The sequence below is a fragment of the Cherax quadricarinatus genome, chromosome 66 (assembly GCF_038502225.1).
Source record: "Cherax quadricarinatus isolate ZL_2023a chromosome 66, ASM3850222v1, whole genome shotgun sequence".
NCBI classification, from domain to species: domain Eukaryota; kingdom Metazoa; phylum Arthropoda; class Malacostraca; order Decapoda; family Parastacidae; genus Cherax; species Cherax quadricarinatus.
The window spans coordinates 14,222,185-14,245,201 of record NC_091357.1 but is presented as its reverse complement, the minus strand read 5'-3'; the positions used below and the strand labels follow the sequence as shown (position 1 = coordinate 14,245,201).

The 23,017-nt window shown below is 41.7% G+C and overlaps 2 protein-coding genes across 6 annotated transcripts in view; one reads left to right on the top strand and one right to left on the bottom strand.

Moving 5' to 3' along the window:
* LOC128704106 (mucin-2) overlaps positions 1 to 21,511 on the top strand; it is a 59,853-nt gene extending 38,342 nt beyond the window's left edge. The window contains exons 1-3 of one of the 3 annotated variants that reach the window (XM_053799134.2): positions 2,997 to 3,146; positions 9,978 to 10,938; positions 16,072 to 21,511. In XM_053799134.2, the coding sequence (XP_053655109.1) occupies positions 10,917 to 10,938; positions 16,072 to 19,535 (3,486 nt within the window). In that variant the 5' untranslated portion in view covers positions 2,997 to 3,146; positions 9,978 to 10,916 and the 3' untranslated portion in view covers positions 19,536 to 21,511. Of the gene's footprint in view, positions 1 to 2,996; positions 3,147 to 8,193; positions 8,229 to 9,977; positions 10,939 to 16,071 lie in introns of those variants that run through there. The other 2 variants (XM_053799135.2, XM_053799136.2) reach the window with 2 other exon arrangements.
* The window catches only part of LOC128704109 (RING finger protein 17), a 297,172-nt gene that overhangs the window by 200,678 nt on the left and 73,477 nt on the right, over positions 1 to 23,017 (bottom strand). The gene's annotated exons all lie outside the window — the stretch shown is intronic.

The following is a 23,017-nucleotide window of genomic DNA, read 5'->3' as shown; positions in this document are numbered from 1 at the left end:
ACCTCACAACCACTCTCCTGTGTCCTACCTCACAATCACTCTCCTGTGTCCTACCTCACAACCACTCTCCTGTGTCCTACCTCACAACCACTCTCCTGTGTCCTACCTCACAACCACTCTCCTGTGTCCTACTTCACAACCAATCTCCTGTGTCCTACTTCACAACCAATCTCCTGTGTCCTACCTCACAACCACTCTCCTGTGTCCTACCTCACAACCACTCTCCTGTGTCCTACCTCACAAATACTCTCCTGTGTCCTACCTCACAACCACTCTCCTGTGTCCTACCTCACAACCACTCTCCTGTGTCCTACCTCACAAATACTCTCCTGTGTCCTACCTCACAACCACTCTCCTGTGTCCTACCTCACAACCACTCTCCTGTGTCCTACCTCACAACCACTCTCCTGTGTCCTACCTCACAAATACTCTCCTGTGTCCTACCTCACAACCACTCTCCTGTGTCCTACCTCACAACCACTCTCCTGTGTCCTACCTCACAAATACTCTCCTGTGTCCTACCTCACAACCACTCTCCTGTGTCCTACCTCACAACCACTCTCCTGTGTCCTACCTCACAAATACTCTCCTGTGTCCTACCTCACAAATACTCTCCTGTGTCGTACCTCACAATCACTCTCCTGTGTCCTACCTCACAAATACTCTCCTGTGTCCTACCTCACAACCACTCTCCTGTGTCCTACCTCACAACCACTCTCCTGTGTCCTACCTCACAAATACTCTCCTGTGTCCTACCTCACAAATACTCTCCTGTGTCGTACCTCACAATCACTCTCCTGTGTCCTACCTCACAAATACTCTCCTGTGTCCTACCTCACAAATACTCTCCTGTGTCCTACCTCACAAATACTCTCCTGTGTCGTACCTCACAAATACTCTCCTGTGTCGTACCTCACAATCACTCTCCTGTGTCCTACCTCACAACCACTCTCCTGTGTCCTACCTCACAACCACTCTCCTGTGTCCTACCTCACAAATACTCTCCTGTGTCCTACCTCACAAATACTCTCATGTGTCGTACCTCACAATCACTCTCCTGTGTCCTACCTCACAAATACTCTCCTGTGTCCTACCTCACAAATACTCTCCTGTGTCCTACCTCACAAATACTCTCCTGTGTCCTACCTCACAAATACTCTCCTGTGTCGTACCTCACAATCACTCTCCTGTGTCCTACCTCACAACCACTCTCCTGTGTCCTACCTCACAACCACTCTCCTGTGTCCTACCTCACAAATACTCTCCTGTGTCCTACCTCACAAATACTCTCCTGTGTCGTACCTCACAATCACTCTCCTGTGTCCTACCTCACAAATACTCTCCTGTGTCCTACCTCACAAATACTCTCCTGTGTCCTACCTCACAAATACTCTCCTGTGTCGTACCTCACAATCACTCTCCTGTGTCCTACCTCACAAATACTCTCCTGTGTCCTACCTCACAAATACTCTCCTGTGTCCTACCTCACAACCACTCTCCTGTGTCCTACCTCACAAATACTCTCCTGTGTCCTACCTCACAAATACTCTCCTGTGTCCTACCTCACAAATACTCTCCTGTGTCCTACCTCACAAATACTCTCCTGTGTCCTACCTCACAAATACTCTCCTGTGTCCTACCTCACAAATACTCTCCTGTGTCCTACCTCACAAATACTCTCCTGTGTCCTACCTCACAAATACTCTCCTGTGTCCTACCTCACAACCACTCTCCTGTGTCCTACCTCACAACCACTCTCCTGTGTCCTACCTCACAACCACTCTCCTGTGTCCTACCTCACAAATACTCTCCTGTGTCCTACCTCACAACAAACTTTCTTAAAATGTGAGCATATTGATACGTACAGAGACCTAAATTATAATCTTTCCTTCGGTGTTAATGCAACAGTATTGCAAGTCTAAAGCCGTTCAGTATAGTCATGTGACCTCTGCAAGATCAGCTGGAGCAAGACTGAAGGATGTTGGGAACCTTTCGAAAAAGGCAATCATTCGTTCGAGTACTGGTGCTTAGAATTTTGCTAGCTAGTCTTGATCCTATGGTAGAAGAGAAATCATTTAACTTACTGGCTGTTTCTACAGGCTGGAGATATTCTCAAAATATAACACGAAAAGATACCACACAACTTTTAAAATGAAACTGTAAATTGGCATCTACACAATCCAATAGCGATCCGAACTTTATTCTAAGATACACTAGCGTTGAATGTCTAGATATGATTAGGCGAAGCATTCTGAAGTGACTGAAAGGAAACCGACATCACAATCTGGTGTAAAACATTGGCACCTACACAGCCCGTTTGAGTAATCCCAACCTTCCTCTAAGATACGTCATCGTTGACAGTTTGAAGCCAATCAGTAGAGGAGTTCTCAAGTTATCGCATCGAACTCTTGTACGAAAATATCGACAACCATTACTAATAACCCCCGAAAGCAACTACCTATAGTGGCAGTCTATTTTAACAGCGCTCATACCAGATAGCGGTAGTACAGACGAGGGGGAACTGGTGGAAGGGGGGGGGGGAGAATGTTTATAACACTCCTTACAACAGATGGCGGTAGTGAAGTCAAGGGATGTTTATCACTGCTCTGATGCGCCACAAAGCATTCTTTTTCATTAAGTTTCATGGGTGTTTTTGATCAAATTTTGAAATACCGATAGGCTGAGACTTCGCGGTTTATGATTGCGAAAGAAGCACTGCCTTTATGTGGAGGGGTGGTTGGTGAGTGTGTGGGAGGTGTGTGTGGAGGGGTGGTTGGTAAGTGTGGATGGGTGGTTGGTGAGTGTGGACGGGTGGTTAAGTGTGGAGGGGTGGTTGGTGAGTGTGGACGGGTGGTTGATAGGTGTGGACGGGTGGTTAGTAGGTGTGATGGGTGCGTGGTAGGTGTGGATTGGTAGGTGTGGATGGGTGTGTGTGGATGGGTGGGTGGTAGGTGTAAAGGGGTGGGTGGTGGTAGTAAGTGAAGCAGTTCGAGAGTCAGTAGTGAGCTAGGAGTGCCTGAGTGAGGATCCAATGAGCTGGATGTGTGTGAGGATCCAGTAAGCTGGAAGTGAGTAAGGCTCCAGTGAGCTGGAAGTGTGAGTGAGGATGGAGGTAATATAGACTACCAACAACGCCGCCACACCTGGTAAGACTGCCTTAATTACTTCTAGTATAAACTTTAGTGAACAACACTGGGATATATTAGGAAAGGTTTCGGTCTTGGGAACTTTGATCACTACTAACATACTGTATGTCACAAGTGATCAAGATAACATGACTGAAAAGTTTTCTAGTATGTCCTAGCGTTTTCTCACCTGTCTGTTATTTTAGTTACTAACTTCAGCTTTTGTATTCTTGTTGCACAGTCTACCTCAACTTCTATACTGTCCTGTGGCACATTCTACCTCAGCTTCTATACTGTCCTGTTGCACATTCTACCTCAACTTCTATACTGTCCTGTTGCACATTCTACCTCAACTTCTATACTGTCCTGTTGCACATTCTACCTCAACTTCTATACTGTCCTGTGGCACATTGTACCTCAACTTCTATACTGTCCTGTTGCACATTCTACCTCAACTTCTATACTGTCCTGTTGCACATTCTACCTCAACTTCTATACTGTCTTGTTGCACATTCTACCTCAACTTCTATACTGTCCTGTTGCACATTCTACCTCAACTTCTATACTGTCCTGTTGCACATTCTACCTCAACTTCTATACTGTCCTGTTGCACATTCTACCTCAACTTCTATACTGTCCTGTTGCACATTCTACCTCAACTTCTATACTGTCCTGTTGCACAGTCTACCTCAACTTCTGCACTGTCCTGTTGCACATTCTACCTCAACTTCTATATTGTCTTCTGGCACAGTCTACCTCAGCTTCTATACTGTCCTGTTGCACAGTCTACCTCAACTTCTATACTGTCCTGTTGCACATTCTACCTCAACTTCTATACTGTCCTGTTGCACATTCTACCTCAACTTCTATACTGTCCTGTTGCACAGTCTACCTCAACTTCTATACTGTCCTGTGGCACATTCTACCTCAACTTCTATACTGTCCTGTGGCACATTCTACCTCAGCTTCTATACTGTCCTGTTGCACATTCTACCTCAACTTCTATACTGTCCTGTTGCACATTCTACCTCAACTTCTATACTGTCCTGTTGCACATTCTACCTCAACTTCTATACTGTCCTGTTGCACATTCTACCTCAACTTCTATACTGTCCTGTTGCACATTCTACCTCAACTTCTATACTGTCCTGTTGCACATTCTACCTCAACTTCTATACTGTCCTGTTGCACAGTCTACCTCAACTTCTGCACTGTCCTGTTGCACATTCTACCTCAACTTCTATACTGTCTTGTTGCACAGTCTACCTCAACTTCTATACTGTCCTGTTGCACATTCTACCTCAACTTCTATACTAACTTTTGGTACCAAAATTAACCTCTCCTAACCTTGCTAAAACTGAAATAATTTAAATCTAATCTCCTACTAAATTTATCTTAGGTCAGTCTAAATGTATTAACTATTCTTTAACATTACTACTGCAATAATCATTAAAATTTTCACTCATTATTCGGCTGTCACTGTTGCTTTAAGCCATGCATGCATTATATATATATATATATATATATATATATATATATATATATATATATATATATATATATATAGAATATATATATATATATACACAAGGAATTCGCAAGAGCAGGCGAAATATACGCAAACACTGATCTCTGGCTGAAGAAGACTCGAACCTACGAACCTTGGAACAACGTACGCAGTGCTTTACCAATCTACCCACACTGGACCAATACCTTGGAGTCCAGCTTGCGCTAGACTTTGATCCAAGGCAGCCAGCTTTCAGGGAGAAGGCTTACAGCTTTTCATCTCATCCCCTGCATGCATCAGCCTTACTAGAGATTTGAACAATGCAAGGAATTCGCAAGAGCAGGCGTAATATACACAAACACTGATCTCTGGCTGAAGAAGACTCGAACCTACGAACCTTGGAACAAGGTACGCAGTGCTTTAAATTCTCTAGTAAGGTTGATGCATGCAGGGGATGAAATGAAAAGCTGTAAGCCTTCTCCCTGAAAGCTGGCTGCCTTGGATCAAAGTCTAGCGCAAGCTGGACTCCAAGGTATTGGTCCAGTGTGGGTAGATTGGTAAAGCACTGCATATCTTGTTCCAAGGTTCGTAGGTTCGAGTCTCCTTCAGCCAGAGATCAGTGTTTATATATATATATATATATATATATATATATATATATATATATATATATATATATATATATATATATATATATATATATAGTGCCGAATATGTAAAACTGGCCAATTAGCAAGAACTCATTTAAAATTAAGTCCTTTATGAAATTTTCTCTTTTACGTTTAAAGATATGTTTTTTCATTAATGATAATTTAAAAAATTATAATTTTGCATCAAAAGAATCTTAGAAAACTTACCTAACCTTATTATAACAAGAACAATTTATTTTAGCCTAACCAAACTAAACATATTTTAGATTTGTTTACAATAATTTAATACTAAACAAACACAGTGAAATATATTTTTTTCGTTAGGTTCAGAACGATTTTGGCGAAATTATTGCATATACAAATTTTCACTTGTCCTATATGGCAAGATGAACGTTGCTTTTTAAGCCAAGACCGCAAGTTCTGCCTATTCGGCACGACATATATATATATTATAATAAAATTGGCAAATTGGGAGGTACACATTCCACCAGCAATGGCAACTTTGTTGTAGAAAGATACACCAACGATGAACATCTAACTCCGCTAAAAGAAGCATAGATGCTCTACAACTTGCTCCACAACATATTACCACGTTTACACGAGGCATTCTCAAGAACTCAGAAGAAAATGAGAAAATAAATATGGTAACCGCATAAGTATCCTCATTCGAGGGACATCTATTAAGTCGTTGAATTTACTGTCCTGGAAAGTAGCTAACTAGTATGTGTTGATCAGCGGACGAGGGATACAGACTAAGCCACTAGCGCTGAATCATCCAACCGAGTTTACCACTAAATATTAATTAATCCGAGTTAATTTAATCCTAGTAATGACCTTAGTAACACCATCACCACTACTACTGTGGACTTGTAAATTACGAAATTTATTATAATAAAAACTAAGTGCTAAACCCACAAGGGTCATACAGCGGTAAGTTACGAAAGCCGTTAAAAGCTGTGTACAGAGGACTGGCGGGACCACTCCACCATGAAGAGCTTTAGTAATGGCAGGAGAAGGGCCAGTCACAAGGTTCGCCGCTCTCACGAAATCCACAACTTGCGCAATGCTTGAGAAATGAGGCGGCAGAATGTCACCACGTGCTTAAGTGATGAGTGTCTGGCTAGGGTTGTCACACTCCCATAGTGTAAGCCAATGTAAAACGGAATTAACGAGAAGTGTACGTTAACTTGTCTGTTGTATGTCAGTACCTAGCTTCTCTAGACCTCAAGCTGTTACGTCACTGCAAGAGTCCGGCGCGTTTAGTGAGGACATACAATCAGTAATGATCAAGGGGTTCAGCTGATGATCATAACTTTAGTGAGACTAGAATGGCTAAGAGTTTTAATTTGCAACGTAAAATCTAACTATTCTTATGCCTAACTCGATGTGCTTATATTTTCATGAAGGGTGAAGTGCTCGTGTTCAGGCTAACAGTTCATGACGAATTTACCACTCACATCACAATATATCATCTCTGCCACTAGAAAATATCACCATTCCCTACCTAAAGCTACGAGAATCTATCACCATTCTTTACTTACGTCAATAGTGCAATACTTGTATAGTATATACATGTCCTAGTCACGTAACTCCCTTTGAAGTGCACACAACTAGGCCAGAGGCCTGCCTCAGTTAGAATCCAGACCTTGGTGTGGGCACACTTGACAAGCCGGGTTCCATCTTGACAGTACAATACATCCATTAAAACAGACCTTCCGGTTCTCTTTTTGTTACTATCGCTTTCCCCAGAACCCTGGGCGATACTTAAAGCTACGAGAACCTATCACCATTCACTACCTAAACCTACTAGAGCATGCCTACATCACTCTTACTATTACCTACATTCCCATAAATTTCTTTTTATCGGTGTGAGGTACTGACTACCTCAAGATGCTAATTACCACGTGTGACTCCCGTCTTGCTGGAAATAAACCTCTGCAGCTGCCGTGATTACTGATAGACTAGACTCAGTTAAGTCTCCTAGATCAGCCTGAAAGATTTCATTACCTCGTGTGTAGATCCATCTCGTGTTACTGAACTCTTTTCCAAAATGTCATTATATCGTATGGAATGCAAACAATCACAGACGGGCGCTCTTAACTGTGCAGGACAAGCCACGGGGAGTGGAAATTTTTAGCTCGAGCACTTTCACACTTTTCAGTGCGTCATCAGGAGCTGTGCAATGTTGCAAGGGAGCAACCAAAGCAGGGAGAGAGGTCTCAGAGTAGCGTAGGTGTCCGCCCCTTCCCCGTGGCTTGTCCTGCATCGTATGGAACAATATACTGGACACCGCGCTGTTTTACCACTGTACTTATATACAATAGAATTTGTTTTCGTTTGTGGAAAAACGACACTATGTACATTTTCCTGTAATAACTGTACACAAGTGTCTTTTTCTACATTTTGTCGGTATCAACATACCATTTTTCAGATGTTTCTCTTTAATTCATGTTAAGTGCTGAAAGCATGTGGGTTATTCATCTCAAGACGTGGAGGAGGCTTGCTCCTTCGTCGGCTGAGTGCCAGACAGACGCGCTTCCTGTTTGTATTCATCTGTATCTATGACGGGGAACACTGCGGGTATTCCCTAAACGTCGTTATCACACAGAATAATGTACCTGCACATTGTTGCTGTTTCTATAATGTAACAATTATATAGTTTGTCTGCACATTGTTGCAGCTTCTATAACGCAACAATTATACAGAATAGCTTATCTGCACACTGTTACTCTTTCTGCAATACACCAATCATATAGAATATGGTAGCTGCTATTATGGATGATTCCGCAATGTAATTATCATACAGAATTGTGGAGAAACACACTGCGAGTTTCCCCACAACGTAATTAGCCAGTGTATTGAATTTTACTATATAAAGAGGAGAGCAGCAGGACTGCGCCAGTACCAACAGTGGTAATTAAGGGGAAGCAACGCTCGCGGCCACTTGTAATACTGTGGACGAAGAGAAAGTTATCATTATACTATCGCTAGATGGTTGCTACCACCACCACCTGCCTGGTTACCTTATCACCACCTGCCTGGTTACCTTACCACCACCTGCCTAGTTACTAGACCATTACCACCGCTGCCTACCTTGTTACCTGGCCACCACTACCTGCCTAGTTACATTGCCACCACCACCTACCTAGTAACTTGGACACCAACTGCCTACTTAACTGGCCACCATCACCAAGTTACCTGGCCACCACCACCTGCCAAGTTACCTGGACACCGCCACCTGCCTAGTTACATAGCCACCACAACCTGCCTTGTTACCTGGCCACCGCTACCTGCCTAGTTACATAGCCACCACAACCTACCTAGTTACCTAGCCACCACCATCTCCCAAATTACCTGGACATAACCACCTGCTTAGTTACCTGGCCACCGCTTGCCTGCATACCTGGCCACCATCACCACTACCAAGTTACCTGGCCACCACCACCTGCAAAGTTACCTGGCCATCACTAACACCTACCTCACATTTTTGCATTGTCTAATCACGTACTCGCAGTCCCTATTTTTCTTACCAATTTACCCAAGCACAATTTTATTTCTCACCGGTGATGCATCTGAGTGTGTGACATCGTCTGGTTGCTACTTTAACGTCATGATTTCTTCACAACAATTAAGACACGCAGGCTTGCTTAACTATCTGTGGTCCAGGATCACCTCACACACACACACACACACACACACACACACACACACACACACACCTGGGAATAGCGTTCCGATACCTTAGTAAGGAATCGTCCAAGGCACTGTACACTGTGTATGTCAGACCCATACTGGAGTATGCAGCACCAGTTTGGAACCCACACCTGGTCAAGCACACCAAGAAATTAGAGACAGTGCAAAGGTTTGCAACAAGGTTAGTTCCGGAGCCCAGAGGAATGTCCTACGAAGAAAGGTTGAGGGAAACCGGCCTAATGACACTGGAAGACAGGAGGATCAGGGGAGACATGATAGCGGCATACAAGATAGTGTGTGGAATAGATAAGGTGGACAGAGACAGGATGTTCCAGAGAGGGGACACAGAAACAAGGGGTCACAATTGGAAGCTGAAGACTCAGACGAGTCACAGGGATGTTAGGAAGTATTTCTTCAATCATAGAGTTGTCAGAAAGTGGAATAGTCTAACAAGTGATGTAGTGGAGGCAGGAACCATACATAGCTTTAAGACGAGGTATGACAAAGCTCAGGGAGCAGAGAGAGAGGACCTAGTAGCGATCAGTGAAGAGGCTGAGTCTCGACTCCTGCAACCACAATCAGGCGAGTACACACACACACACACACACACACACACACCAACTTTCACATTATTCTTGGCAACTGGTAGTCACGTGAAATTCCCGACTGTAAATGTCCGTAAGCATGAAGCTGATCACTTAGCGGACACGGCAGCTTGTAATTTAGTTGCAACTTAACTAAATAAGACATGTAAGACACTAAGGTGTGGCACATGTCATATTCATCATCTCACTGGTATTGTATATTAATGTAATGTTGATGTGAAGTGTTTTAGGTGCGGACATATACTTCTGTAACGACGGTCTGGAGTTTTGAGACTCTCTGACCGCGGGTTCAAACCCCACCCGTGGTATGGTTTGTTAGCAACAATCGTTTGTTTTTAATTACGTCTAAATCCCTCCCTCCCTCTGTCTTACGCACCATTATCAATTTCTATTCCAGATTGTGGGACAAAAACAGGCGACAAAGCGAGGTGGAAATTCTCAACCAGACAGCCGAGTTTAAAAACAATAACGTGTGCTTGGTAGGTGTGTGTGTGTGTGAGAGAGCGTGCGCGCAGGTACGCTACAGATAAACTACTGGTGTAGTGAAGATTGGAGGTGGACACACCCCCAGAAATTATATCACCCAGCGGTGACTGTTATTAAGTCTCTTCCGATCTACTGTGCATTAACAAACCCACAATCATTCACATCGGTATCATAGTGTTTTACGTAATAACAAGTAGAGAAAACTCAAGTTGTGTGTATATATTTAGTGACTAAGTTTTCATATCATAGAAGAGATACAAATAATAAATACTAGACTAAAAGCTACCTAAGAGGAATATTACACAAGATTTATGAATCAAGCAAGGTGAGGTTTTGACCCTGGTTCTATAACGTATACAATGATGTGCGGGAGTGTGTGTGTGGAGGGTGAAGATCACCACACCTGAGAGTCAGCATCACCACTACTGAGACAAGTCAGCATCACCACACCTGAGACAAGAGTGACCCTCGCCACACCTGAGACAAGAGTGACCCTCGCCACACCTGAGACAAGAGTGAGCATCACCACACCTGAGACAAGAGTGACCCTCGCCACACCTGAGACAAGAGTCAGCATCACCACACCTGAGACAAGTCAGCATCACCACACCTGAGACAAGAGTCAGCATCACCACACCTGAGACAAGAGTGACCCTCGCCACACCTGAGACAAGAGTGAGCATCACCACACCTGAGACAAGTCAGCATCACCACACCTGAGACAAGAGTCAGCATCACCACACCTGAGACAAGAGTCAGCATCACCACACCTGAGACAAGAGTGACCCTCGCCAACACCTGAAACAAAAGAAAGCCTCACCACACCCACGAATGTCTCCCTACTCTTAATATGATTACCCTTTGGTTCCTGTGTGAGTAACTCAAACTTCATATCCACTGATAGTACGAGATGAAGGTAAACTCCTCAGTATTCAATAAACAATCCTAAAGATTCATGAATTATCAAAAAATATTCTGTACTAGGCCTAGCACATTAGCTGGAAATGAAAACAAATTTCCCATCCAGGACGAATTGAAACGTCTTTCAGCTTGTAACTTCCAACCTGTGGGTTTGTTGTCAACTGTTCTTGCTACAGTACTGTCAGGCAGTAATGCTACAGCTTTGCCAGCCGTGGCCTGGCTGGCAAAGCTTTGGCTTCACACGCTAAGGGCCCAAGTTCGATTCCCGGCAGGGTGGAACCGTTTCGACGCGTTTCCTTACACCTGTTACCCAGTTCACCTATCAAGTAGATACCTGAGTGTTAGTCGACTGGTGTGGGTCGCATCCTGGGTGACAAGACTGAGGATCCTTTCTTGGGTCATCCTGGGTGGCTAACCCTCTGGGGTTAAAAATCCCAACAAAATCTTTTCTTACATAAAGCTGGTGCATCCTTGACTGCACCCACAGTATTGTGATTTTTATTCTTTATGTATATTGTGTGTCTGGTTTATCTGGTGATAATTATATCTTGATACACTTCTACATGTTAGTTAATATCTTTTCCAGGTAAATGTAATGCTATTTCCATTATATATATATATATATATATATATATATATATATATATATATATATATATATATATATATATATATATATATATATATATATATATATATATATATATATATATATATATATATATATTATATATATATATATATATATATATATATATATATATATATGTCGTGCCGAATAGGCAGAACTTGCGATCTTGGCTTAAATAGCAACGCTCATCTTGCTATATAGGACAAGTGAAAATTTGTGTATGCAATAATTTCACCAAAATCATTCGGAACCTAACGAAAAAAATATATTTCATTGAGTTTGTTTAGTACTAAATTATTGTAAACTTCTTTAAAATATATTTAGTTGGGTTAGGCTAAAATAAATTGTGCTTGTCATGATAAGGTTAGGTAAGTTTTCTAAGTTCCTTTTGGTGCAAAATTATAAACTTTTACATCAACATTAATGAAAAAAATATATCTTTAAACGTATAAGAGAAAATTTTAGAAAGGACTTAATTTTAAATGAGTTCTTGCTAATTGACCAGTTTTACATATTCGGCACGACATATATATATATATATATATATATATATACATATATATATATACATATATATATATATATACATATATACATATATATATACATATATGTATGTCGTGCCGATTATGTAAAACTGGTCAATTAGCAAGAACTCATTTAAAATTAAGTCCTTTCTGAAATTTTCTCTTAAACGTTTAAAGATCTGTTTTTTTCATTAATGTTAATGTAAAAAATTTTAATTTTGCACCAAAAGAATCTTAGAAAACTTACCTAACCTTATTATAACAAGAGCAATTTATTTTAGCCTAACCCAACTAAATATATTTTAAATACGTTTACAATAATTTATTACTAAACAAACACAATGAAATATATTTTTTTCGTTAGGTTTAGAATGATTTTTGCGAAATGATTGCATACAGAAATTTTCGCTTGTCCTATATGGCAAGATGAGCGTTGCTATTTAGGCCAAGATCGCAAATTCTGCCTATTCGGCACGACATATATGTATGTATATATATGTATATAAATGTATATATATATATGTATATATGTGTATATATATATATATATATGTAAATAATGTGTGGAAAATAACCACAGGAGGAGTTGAATAATAGCTCTAGGTCTTTCGCATTGAAATCAAAACATCAAGAGTTTGCAATGTGGCAGAAATAGACTAGGAAATCCAGGAAGATTCGATCAAGGGAATGACTCTCTTGGTATGATTATTCTGCATCTTTGATCTCGCTTGCAGCTTCCTCTCTAATACAACCTACCCAACATTCTCCACCTGACTCTCCACACTATATATACACTCATGTACTCTGTACCCAGGTATATCTGTTTGTGACTTGATAAATTCACTGTGTGGGCGAAACATTGTCAGTAAAGGATTGCATTTATACTGCATTTGTGTTCAATTTTTCTATCGTGTCGGTATTTTATACTTATCTCCAAGCTTTGATTTGATTTTATTATCTTCACGAGGTAAACTATTTGACAAGTCAGGTTTCTCTCAGGAAGACCTTGTCGTCTATTGTACAAGATGACTTGACAAGGTTAGAGATGTGGCTTCTAGTTCTTTAACTTCTTAAAAAAAGTGGCAGAGCATCTTGTTCAGTACTTTAAACGTCCATTTGAATTCTGCGCTGCCTGTTGCTGTATAATCTTACGGGTTTAGCGCTTCCCCCTTGATTATAATAATAATGCGCTGCCTGTCATTTATTTTGCAAGAGCAATAATACTCACAGCAGCGATATTTAGTATAATTTCTCTTCAGTGACGTAACGCTGCAGTTCAGATGTGGTCCCGATGCTAACAAAAAATAATATTACTAGGTATCCCAGAAAGTATTTTCAATAGTAAACATATAAAGTTTTCCCTCCTGCAATATTTTCCTCGATGATTCAAGAACAGTAAACACTAGTTTACTGTACTTAGAGAAAGGTTAGGTTAGGTATATCAGGAAACAGTGCAGTACAAGTATTTCCTGGCGCGGGTCTTAGTTATATGACCCGCAGTTGGAGCTGTTGGTCGTCTGACCGAGGCCTTCCACTGGCTTACCGGTCTCCCCCTTTAAAAATTATGGTTTACATATTGGTTATTTAGAGAAAGACTCATGGCAGTATTGAGAATGTGCAGGTACTTGTTATGTCATATTCACAGACCATCTGGGATTTTGCTACCAAAGTGGCTGGTTCACTGTGTACACCATATCCATCATGTGGAGGGTAGTGCAAGAGCATATGCATACACAAAAGGCCTAGGAACTAGACCTCAAAAGGGTTAACAGGAGTACATTTGGATTTATAACTACAGTTCACTTATCTGTTATAAAAATTTTTTAGGAAATGTGCTTAATATAACAAATTGTCGCGTTAGCTTCCCCACACAAACGCGGCAGACCAGACACACGCACACAAGCGGCTACACAGCGCAAGCATAAAATCTAATACACAAAAGGTTTTGACACTTACAAATGATACAAAAGATTAAATGTTTGAGTACAAGAATAAATAAAAGTGTGTAAGCTACAATAAAAAAAAACTGATAAATGATGGGCGAAGTACTGACAGACAACTGCCAATAACGGTTTTTAGATAAATACAATGAAAGGCCAAGGACAACAACAGGAAGATAAAAGAAGGAACAGAAGGAAAAGTCAAACAGTAGGAAGAGGTGTGAAACTTCCTTAAGTAACCACCAGTTCTGTCACTTACCAAGTAACTACCAGTTCTGTCACTTACCAAGTAACTACCAGTTCTGTCACTTACCAAGTAACCACCAGTTCTGTCACTTACCAAGTAACCACCAGTTCTGTCACTTACCAAGTAACCACCAGTTCTGTCACTTACCAAGTAACTACCAGTTCTGTCACTTACCAAGTAACTACCAGTTCTGTCACTTACCAAGTAACCACCAGTTCTGTCACTTACCAAGTAACCACCAGCTCTGTCACTTACCAAGTAACCACCAGCTCTGTCACTTACCAAGTAACCACCAGTTCTGTCACTTACCAAGTAACCACCAGCTCTGTCACTTACCAAGTAACCACCAGTTCTGTCACTTACCAAGTAACCACCAGTTCTCTCACTTACCAAGTAACTACCAGTTCTGTCACTTACCAAGTAACTACCAGTTCTGTCACTTACCAAGTAACCACCAGCTCTGTCACTTACCAAGTAACCACCAGCTCTGTCACTTACCAAGTAACCACCAGCTCTGTCACTTACCAAGTAACCACCAGTTCTGTCACTTACCAAGTAACCACCAGCTCTGTCACTTACCAAGTAACCACCAGTTCTGTCACTTACCAAGTAACCACCAGCTCTGTCACTTACCAAGTAACCACCAGTTCTCTCACTTACCAAGTAACCACCAGCTCTGTCACTTACCAAGTAACCACCAGTTCTGTCACTTACCAAGTAACCACCAGTTCTGTCACTTACCAAGTAACCACCAGCTCTGTCACTTACCAAGTAACCACCAGCTCTGTCACTTACCAAGTAACTACCAGTTCTCTCACTAAGTGGCCTCTTAGCAAGCACTTAACTTTCCTGCAAAACACACCACCAAACTCACCTTCCCTGGGAAATCTGCATCACTCCCACACAACCACAATCTCCTTTCTTTTCCCAGTCACACATTCACCGTGCGACGTTCACTGACGCTCCTCCCATCCAAGAGGTAATTAACTCCGCCCACACCCACAACAGCGCTGTATGACCCTAGTGGGTGCAGCGCCTCTTTTCGGATTATAATCACCACACCACAAGTTCCAAAGAAATGTTGCTCAAAATGCTATGTATATTATTGCCCTTCAATTTATTGTTGCCTTGCAGATTGTTAATTATTATTATTATTATTATTATTATTATTATTATTACTGCTTATTACAGCATCCGCGTCATACTGAGAATCTTAATGTACAAACAGTATTTCTGACAATTTCAGTTACCGTAAACTTGGAGACTAAATTTGTGTAGTTGAGACTATTTGTAACTGGCCTTCCATTGTTGAAGTTATTCTACTATACTGTAATTGTTAGTCAATCCTTCTATCCTGTAACTGTTTAACAATCTTACAATGCTGTATTTAAACAATCCTACGATCCTGTAATTGCTTAAGCAATCCTACGATCCTGTAATTGTTTAAACAATCCTACGTTCGTGTAAATATATGTTCGTGTAATCATACGGTCCTGTAATTGTTTAGACAATCTAACTAACCCCAGAGCCAGAATTAAGTGCTAACTCTTGCTTTCAGTTTTGGTATTTTGCTTGCAATTATGGAATGAAATCATGATTTTAAAATTAATTTACAGTGCCATTATAGAAAAGTAACAACCATCTTCCTGTCTTTTGATTTGAATTATTGAGCCGGCAATATTGACCTTGCTGTTGTCAATCTGTATAAACCAAATGAATAACTGCGGTCATATTTGCAGGTGTTGTGAGTGGGCTGGGAGTGAGCCAACACCTGAACCGCATACCAGCCGCCCAAGTGTCAATAACTAACCCAGGAGAACGAGGGCTCATCCCTGCACAGCCTTACAGTCCTCCCACGCCCTCCACCACGCCGCCCACACCACCCACCCCACCACCCGCCTCTCCACACACCCATGCCCACCTGAATGAAATAGAATCTGGGGTATATGTCCAAGACCATGGGTACCGGCGAGCCCCAGCGGGTGCCACTACAGTTCTTCCCAGTTTGGTGCTCGACGCGCTCACTCTACTTACCAGCAGCCCTCGCCAGATACAAGACGCGGCTGCAATTAACCAGGACGATAACACTGATGGTGAAGTCTCACAGTTTGGTAGCGCTTCCCCGTCACTTGTGTCAGGTAACAAGCAGAAGCAACAACAGACCTCCAATAAAAACTTATCTTCCACACCACAGACACCTCACACCCGTCCTGTACCTGTCCCCGTCGATACTCACCTGTCAGTACCTGTAACTCACAACGGTATACTTAGCAGTAATTTGCCTATCGCAGAATTCACAGATGAAGGCCACCAATCATCGGAGACTCCGGACCATGAATCTGTGCATCTGGAATCACCAATTAACAATCATAAGCATCCTCAAGAACCTAAGTTATTACAGAAGGAGCACACACAAACCGTGAAGGAAGTTGAGGAAGCAGCACGAAGAGAAAACTTGAGAGCACCACTGATGAGTGACAAAGTGACAACGGAGTTAAGTGTCGTGACAACCACTCCCCACCAACCTGTAGGAGTAACTAACAACGTAAATGTAACACAAGCTAAACCACCTGGCCAAGTTCTCCAACCACGGTTAACTTATTATCAAACAATTTCTGGCAACACATCTCAACTTTCAACCCCGACGCTTCCATCACCACACTATGACCATCAACGGGCACACCAATCGGGTTTCCTTCAACCTCAGCTTGACTTTACAGAGAGAAACTTACCTTTAACGAAATACTTTGAGACAACAGCAATCCCCACGAGAGACCAAGGTAGAGCTGTACTACACACTTTGCCTCCAAGCCCCTCTGGGAAACCCCCGCCCGTGCATCATAGGGGAATTCTTCCACTTGCCCCACCAAGCAGTGCTTACCACATATTCCCAGTCTCACGCTTACCCATTCCAACTCATCACAGAGCTCTGTATCCGTTTTACACCCTTCATTATCCATTCAGTGCCTTTCAAAGCCCAGTTATTGGCCCTCGACTGCCTATCCCTCTAAAAGAAGAAGCAGATGTACTTGGGCCTCCACCTCGGTTATACTATCTACCACAATATTCCATACAGCGTCCTTTACCGCAACAACTTCATAAACATGCACATTTTACACCAAGACCTCAACTCTACACACAATCACCACTCCCCGAGAATAAACTCTTACCATCTCAACTAGTTACACCATACACTTCAGCACATAGTCCACACACATCACTAGTGAGCCAAGCTGACCTGCATGACCAACCTGTTTCAACATTTTCTCCTGAAGTAACGCCATCGACAAATGATCCCACTGGGACTCAGCATATTCCAAGACGTGATGATATAAACAGACCAGGTCAGCTTTCATTTTATGACCAGAGACAATTTGACAAATTTGCTCAAGTGTTTGAGCGCCTTAATCAAAACATCAAGATAAACTCTAGTAGAAACAACCCAATTAATGACAATGATTACGATTACGATGACTATTACGATTACGATTACTATGATGAGTACCCTGAGACAGATGGAGAACACTCATACCCCGAGACCCTAGGGGTTAAACACCCAGAGTCCTTTATCACCACAGGTAAACACACATCAACTCTTCCCATAAAGTTACACAGCAGACCTGAACAGCCACATACATCACCCAATCCTACCACGAGAGTACGAACGAGATTTCGTGAACCCATCACTCCGCCACCGTCTTTCATCCCCCCGCGTGCAGGACACACATCTGCAGGTCAGCATCTATATCCGCCGTCCATGAAGATTAATCATCACCTTCAGGAACACCAACAACACAGTGGTGAGGTGAAGTCTCTTCCAACCTCGAGGCCACTCGCTTCCCCACTCACCTTACATACAAATAAAACCCAGTCTTTCTCTACCGAAGACGATTTCATGCAAGATGCACTGCTTACATCTCTAGAACTTCCTTCTCCTGGGCCTCTAAATCACATACATTCAATCCCATTACATAAATCTGGAAACCCATCCCTGGAAGGGCCTACAAGACATAGTCCAACCTCACCGTCCACATCTCCGCCAGTTATAAGCACAACGACCACCACAATTAAAAACATAAGAGTTCAGACTACGCAGCGTCCAACTTCTAAGACTTCCTTAGTACACAGTCAAGAGAGTGAAGGTAAAATAACTGTCGATGAAAGGGCTCAACTGTCGCCCTCTGATCCTAGTGTCTCGCAGAAGGGTGTTACTAGCCGCAGGAGGCCAGTGGGCATAGAGATTGGCACTATAATAGGGGCAGGTGGCCACACAACTTTACTGGCCTCACCGGAACAATTACTCAAACTGCATGCAAGCACAGGAGGCACAAGACATCCTAGCAAACCTCGCCAACCTGTGTATTTCTTGCCGACAGAAGCTCGAGAAAAACGTAAATCAAATCAACACAAGCGTGAAGTGAATAAAGAAGCAGGTACTTCCCAGCAAGATATATCGCGGCCAAATATGTCAAGAAAACGTCTAGGTCAACGACCACAAATGAACAATGATCAAAATTCAACTGTCAATTTAAAAGTAAAGCTAATCGAGCCACATAAAACAGAAAGGCTTCCTGATGCAACATATGCACAACACCTTAATATATCACATACTTACACTGCAGACGCGGAACACCTACACAATAAGACAGACACAATAATACATCATCCAGGAGGCTACCACGCAAATGTCTATCAGCAACAGCAGTTACTTCAACAGACTACGAGCAAGAAAACAGAATCAACAGTGAAAGACAAGGTTGAAAGCCCATATCATATTTCATTAGTTACCACTAGGTCCAGTGTAACTGCCTCACCAACGCAGCTCATTAAAACACACGTACTTAGTCATACCTCGCCGTCTAATGTCGCAGGTGGAGCCTTCTATCGTTTGCCACTGTTGGGGCTGACTGGAAAGCAGGCGCTAACCACGTTCAAAGACCAACAAAATGACCACACAACACTTCCCTCGCTATTATCCGACAATCTACCAGACGTACTGCATAAAGCTGTTACTGCCTTCCCGCCATTCCAAAAGGACAGCGTGAGCATCGGTGAAGACGGGATGCTGAGGGTGGCGGGCTGGAGAAAAGATCTGCCTTACCCGAGTCTGAACATTTCTGCCTCCTCTCCAGCCCTCTCTGGTCTCCCGTTCTACCTCGCCCAACACCGCCACCTGGGACCCTTCTTCATGGTCTCCCTCTAGCACTAAGTCATCATATTCACACCCAGTCAACTACGTCGCACACATAAATAAGACTATTAACGTGCCGCGGAGTTACCTGTAGGATATGTAAGCTGTTACGGTACTAGTAAGTTACTCGCAAAACTTACATAAGCATTAAATATGCCTGAGATATTTGTAGAATTTACATTAGTGGTGAATTAAAATTCATTCTAAGTCTCGGTAATCCGTGAATTGATATTTATGGACTAAACGTTTTTGTTTGTAAGAAAATGTCGAAGCGTGATATTAACAAAATTAGTCATAGAAGAATATGTGAATATTCGAATATTATTAAGAAGACAACAACAGGTGGGAATCTAACAACTGGCTCCAGGACCATTTATAAAATAGTTTATGTACTTAACTGGACAGTGCGTAGCGAACTAAAGTTTGTAACTTTTTAGTGTGAGAACTGAGCCCTGATGAAATACCACGATGGTGGTATTCCATCAGGGCTCAACTCTCTCAACCATGGTCAGCAACATTTCTACCGTAGCACTTTGGACAATACTGCACTGATGAAAAAAGTAACACTGAAGATTTAAAATACTACAGCATTGAAACAGTGAAACTGGTAAATCAGTAAGTGCATACGAGTGTACGTGTCTCTTATTAGGTAGTCACTGCTACACAATGTGTACTCCCAGTCCAGCATTTTTCTGTCTAATGCCAATTACTACTCATTTCTCACTATTAGTGGCCTGGTGTGTTGCATTTGTGTACTGGTTTCTACATGCTTATATATCTTGGTGTATAAGCTACTGTCGCAAATTATATGGTACATTTAAACAAGCACTTATAGAAGTAGGTATGTAAGTAGAAGACAGAAAGTAGAAGAACGAATGTAGAAAATACTTTAAGAATGATATTAAATACTTTGTACACGTGTAGTAAGGGTAGTTTTAGGTTAAGTAGTTGTGAGGAGTGTTTTCGCCTGCTTGTGCATGCGTGTAGCAGTCAGTGGAGGGATGATGGTAGAGCCATACTACTCCAGGAGTGATTGTGAGGGACTCAACGAAATACTCCACCTGTTGAGTAGACTTTACCCACATCTTGATAATACAAAGATACTTAGAGCAGTAGAAAGCCATGTAAATAAAGTCATGAGTTGATAAAGCTCCCCTTGAGCGAAACGTCGTCTTATTAAAGGCCTGCTCTGCCCTCTGTCTTTCAACTATATTGATCCCACATGTACTAAACCCAGCCAGTCGAGCTATATTATATCTACTCTTAACACTGTGAATGGAGGAAGCGCCCACCACCACCTCGTTAAGCACACTGCACTTTTCATGCCCCTAGTGTACGTGAAAGCAGGCTACCGTCCAGCAACATCCAGTACACCATGTCGACCATACTAGTGGCTCTGCAAGAAACAAGTAATCTTCGCTACCGACGAACATGAGTCCATCCAATGTTACACCTGTGTAGCCAGCCAAGATGTATCTACCAAGTGTAACCAAATATCCTCTAGCACATCCAGTGAACAAGTGAAGACAAATAATGTCTACTATTCAACTATAACTGCATTATAATTACAGAATTAAACATTACTATGAATTTGTAGATGAATGGTTCAGAGAACCGACATGTTGATAAATTAGACACATCGACTCAAGGTTGAGGGACTGATTACCTCATTCTTCTCCTGTTCTTCAAGTTTCTCCTACGTATGGACTGTTGAAGCCACTGTGTGGCGAAACGTTTCCTCAATAAAGATACCCAAGAGTTGCACATGTGTCTAATTTATCAACATTACTATGAATGTATTATTGTGTTCTTGGTCTTCTGCGATACAAATATAAGTTATATGTTGTTAAGAATCACCCACATTAATTCTGAATATACTGTATATACAAAAAAAAAAAATCAATTATTGAAACGAGTTCAGCACTAAGAGTATTTATAATGTTTTCCAATAATTTTAAATCATAATGATTTAACTTTGTAATAAAATTTTGCATTCCTGTAGTAAGAGAATCTTTGTCCTTAATTTCTATATGCAATACGAAATAATAAGCTACCTACTCAATAATACTTGGTTAACAGTTTAAATAATAAAATTAACTACTGTCCATAGTACATATTTACAGATAACTTATTTTGGGCATAAGTTCAGCTGAAGATTTCATCTCCCAGGTAAACAGTTAACTTAAATTTATGCCAGTTTTATTTTGAAGATTTAATAATTTTGCACCGAACGTAACCTTGATAAACTTTTACGTAATCTAAGAGATTAATTTACTTCCTACTGTCGTAAACAATTTATTATTAAAGAAAGCATAATCACAAAGTACGTACAACTATTCTAAGTAATTTTCTTTTACAATTCGCTGGCCTTAAGTGTCAGAAAATTTAAACAGAAAGACAAATATCCCCACCATTTATGCCGAAATAGATTAGGATTGTGGCGCCCCTCCCAAAGGTCACAAACCGCTTAGATCTCACGAGCTAAGCCTCGTAGGTTGTGCGCTCAACTCTTATTTTGGTCGGCAGTATATCCGCTGTATGACCTTTGTGGGTTTAGCGCTTAGTTTTCATTATAATAATGCAGTCTAGGCACAATAACTCCATCTCTCAACCTCTTCTAGTTTTTCTTCAGATCCATTTTCTCGTAGCTCCTCCTTCCCCTCACCATTTCTTCCTCCTCTCCCTCTTTTTCTCCCTTTAATCAGTCGTTTTATTTTAACTGTCTATCCCCCCTCTCTCATCTTTCCATACACATTTTCCGCACCTGTGTGTGTGTACCACCAACACATGTAACCTTTTCTTGCACTTTCCTTCGTGTGTTCGTCAGAGTGAGTGTCCTCTCCTACTTTTAGTTAAACAGGTAGTCTTGGCTCATTTCCCAAACTAGCCATTACTGGGCTTGTATTCTAAGTAAGGGCATCTTGAGCTCTATCATGAATATCCTTAAAACTTTGTATAGATCCTGCATCTACCACAGAGTTGTCCAAGTCATTCCACTTACTGACCCCTCTGAGGTTCACAAGATATTCTGACATTGTAACTTCCAACTGTGCCCTGGCGTGTGTGCTCTCTGCTTCTGGAACGGTCTGTCTCTGTCCACCTTATCAATTTCTGTAATTTGAAGTCGTTACGTCTTCGATGACCCTTCTGTTTTATAATGTCATCAGGTTTAGCACCTCTAGTCTCTCAACAGAACTCATGCCATTTAGCTCTGGAGCTGCACTGCAAACCTCGACAATTTTTTCCAGCTTGACATGCTTTATCAGGTTCGGGTTCTAGGATGCTGCTGCATGCTCCAAGGTAGGCCCCCCTCAGGGAAGGTTCCTTGAAGTTGGTGAGGGGCTCTTGATTTAGGGAATTGGATCTGTGCTCCAGTTCCCCGAATTAAGCCTGAATGTCTTCCACATCCCCCCAGGCGCTGTATAATCCTACGGGTTTAGCGCTTCCACTTGATTATAATAATAATCCAAGGTAGGCCTGATATGTAGTATATA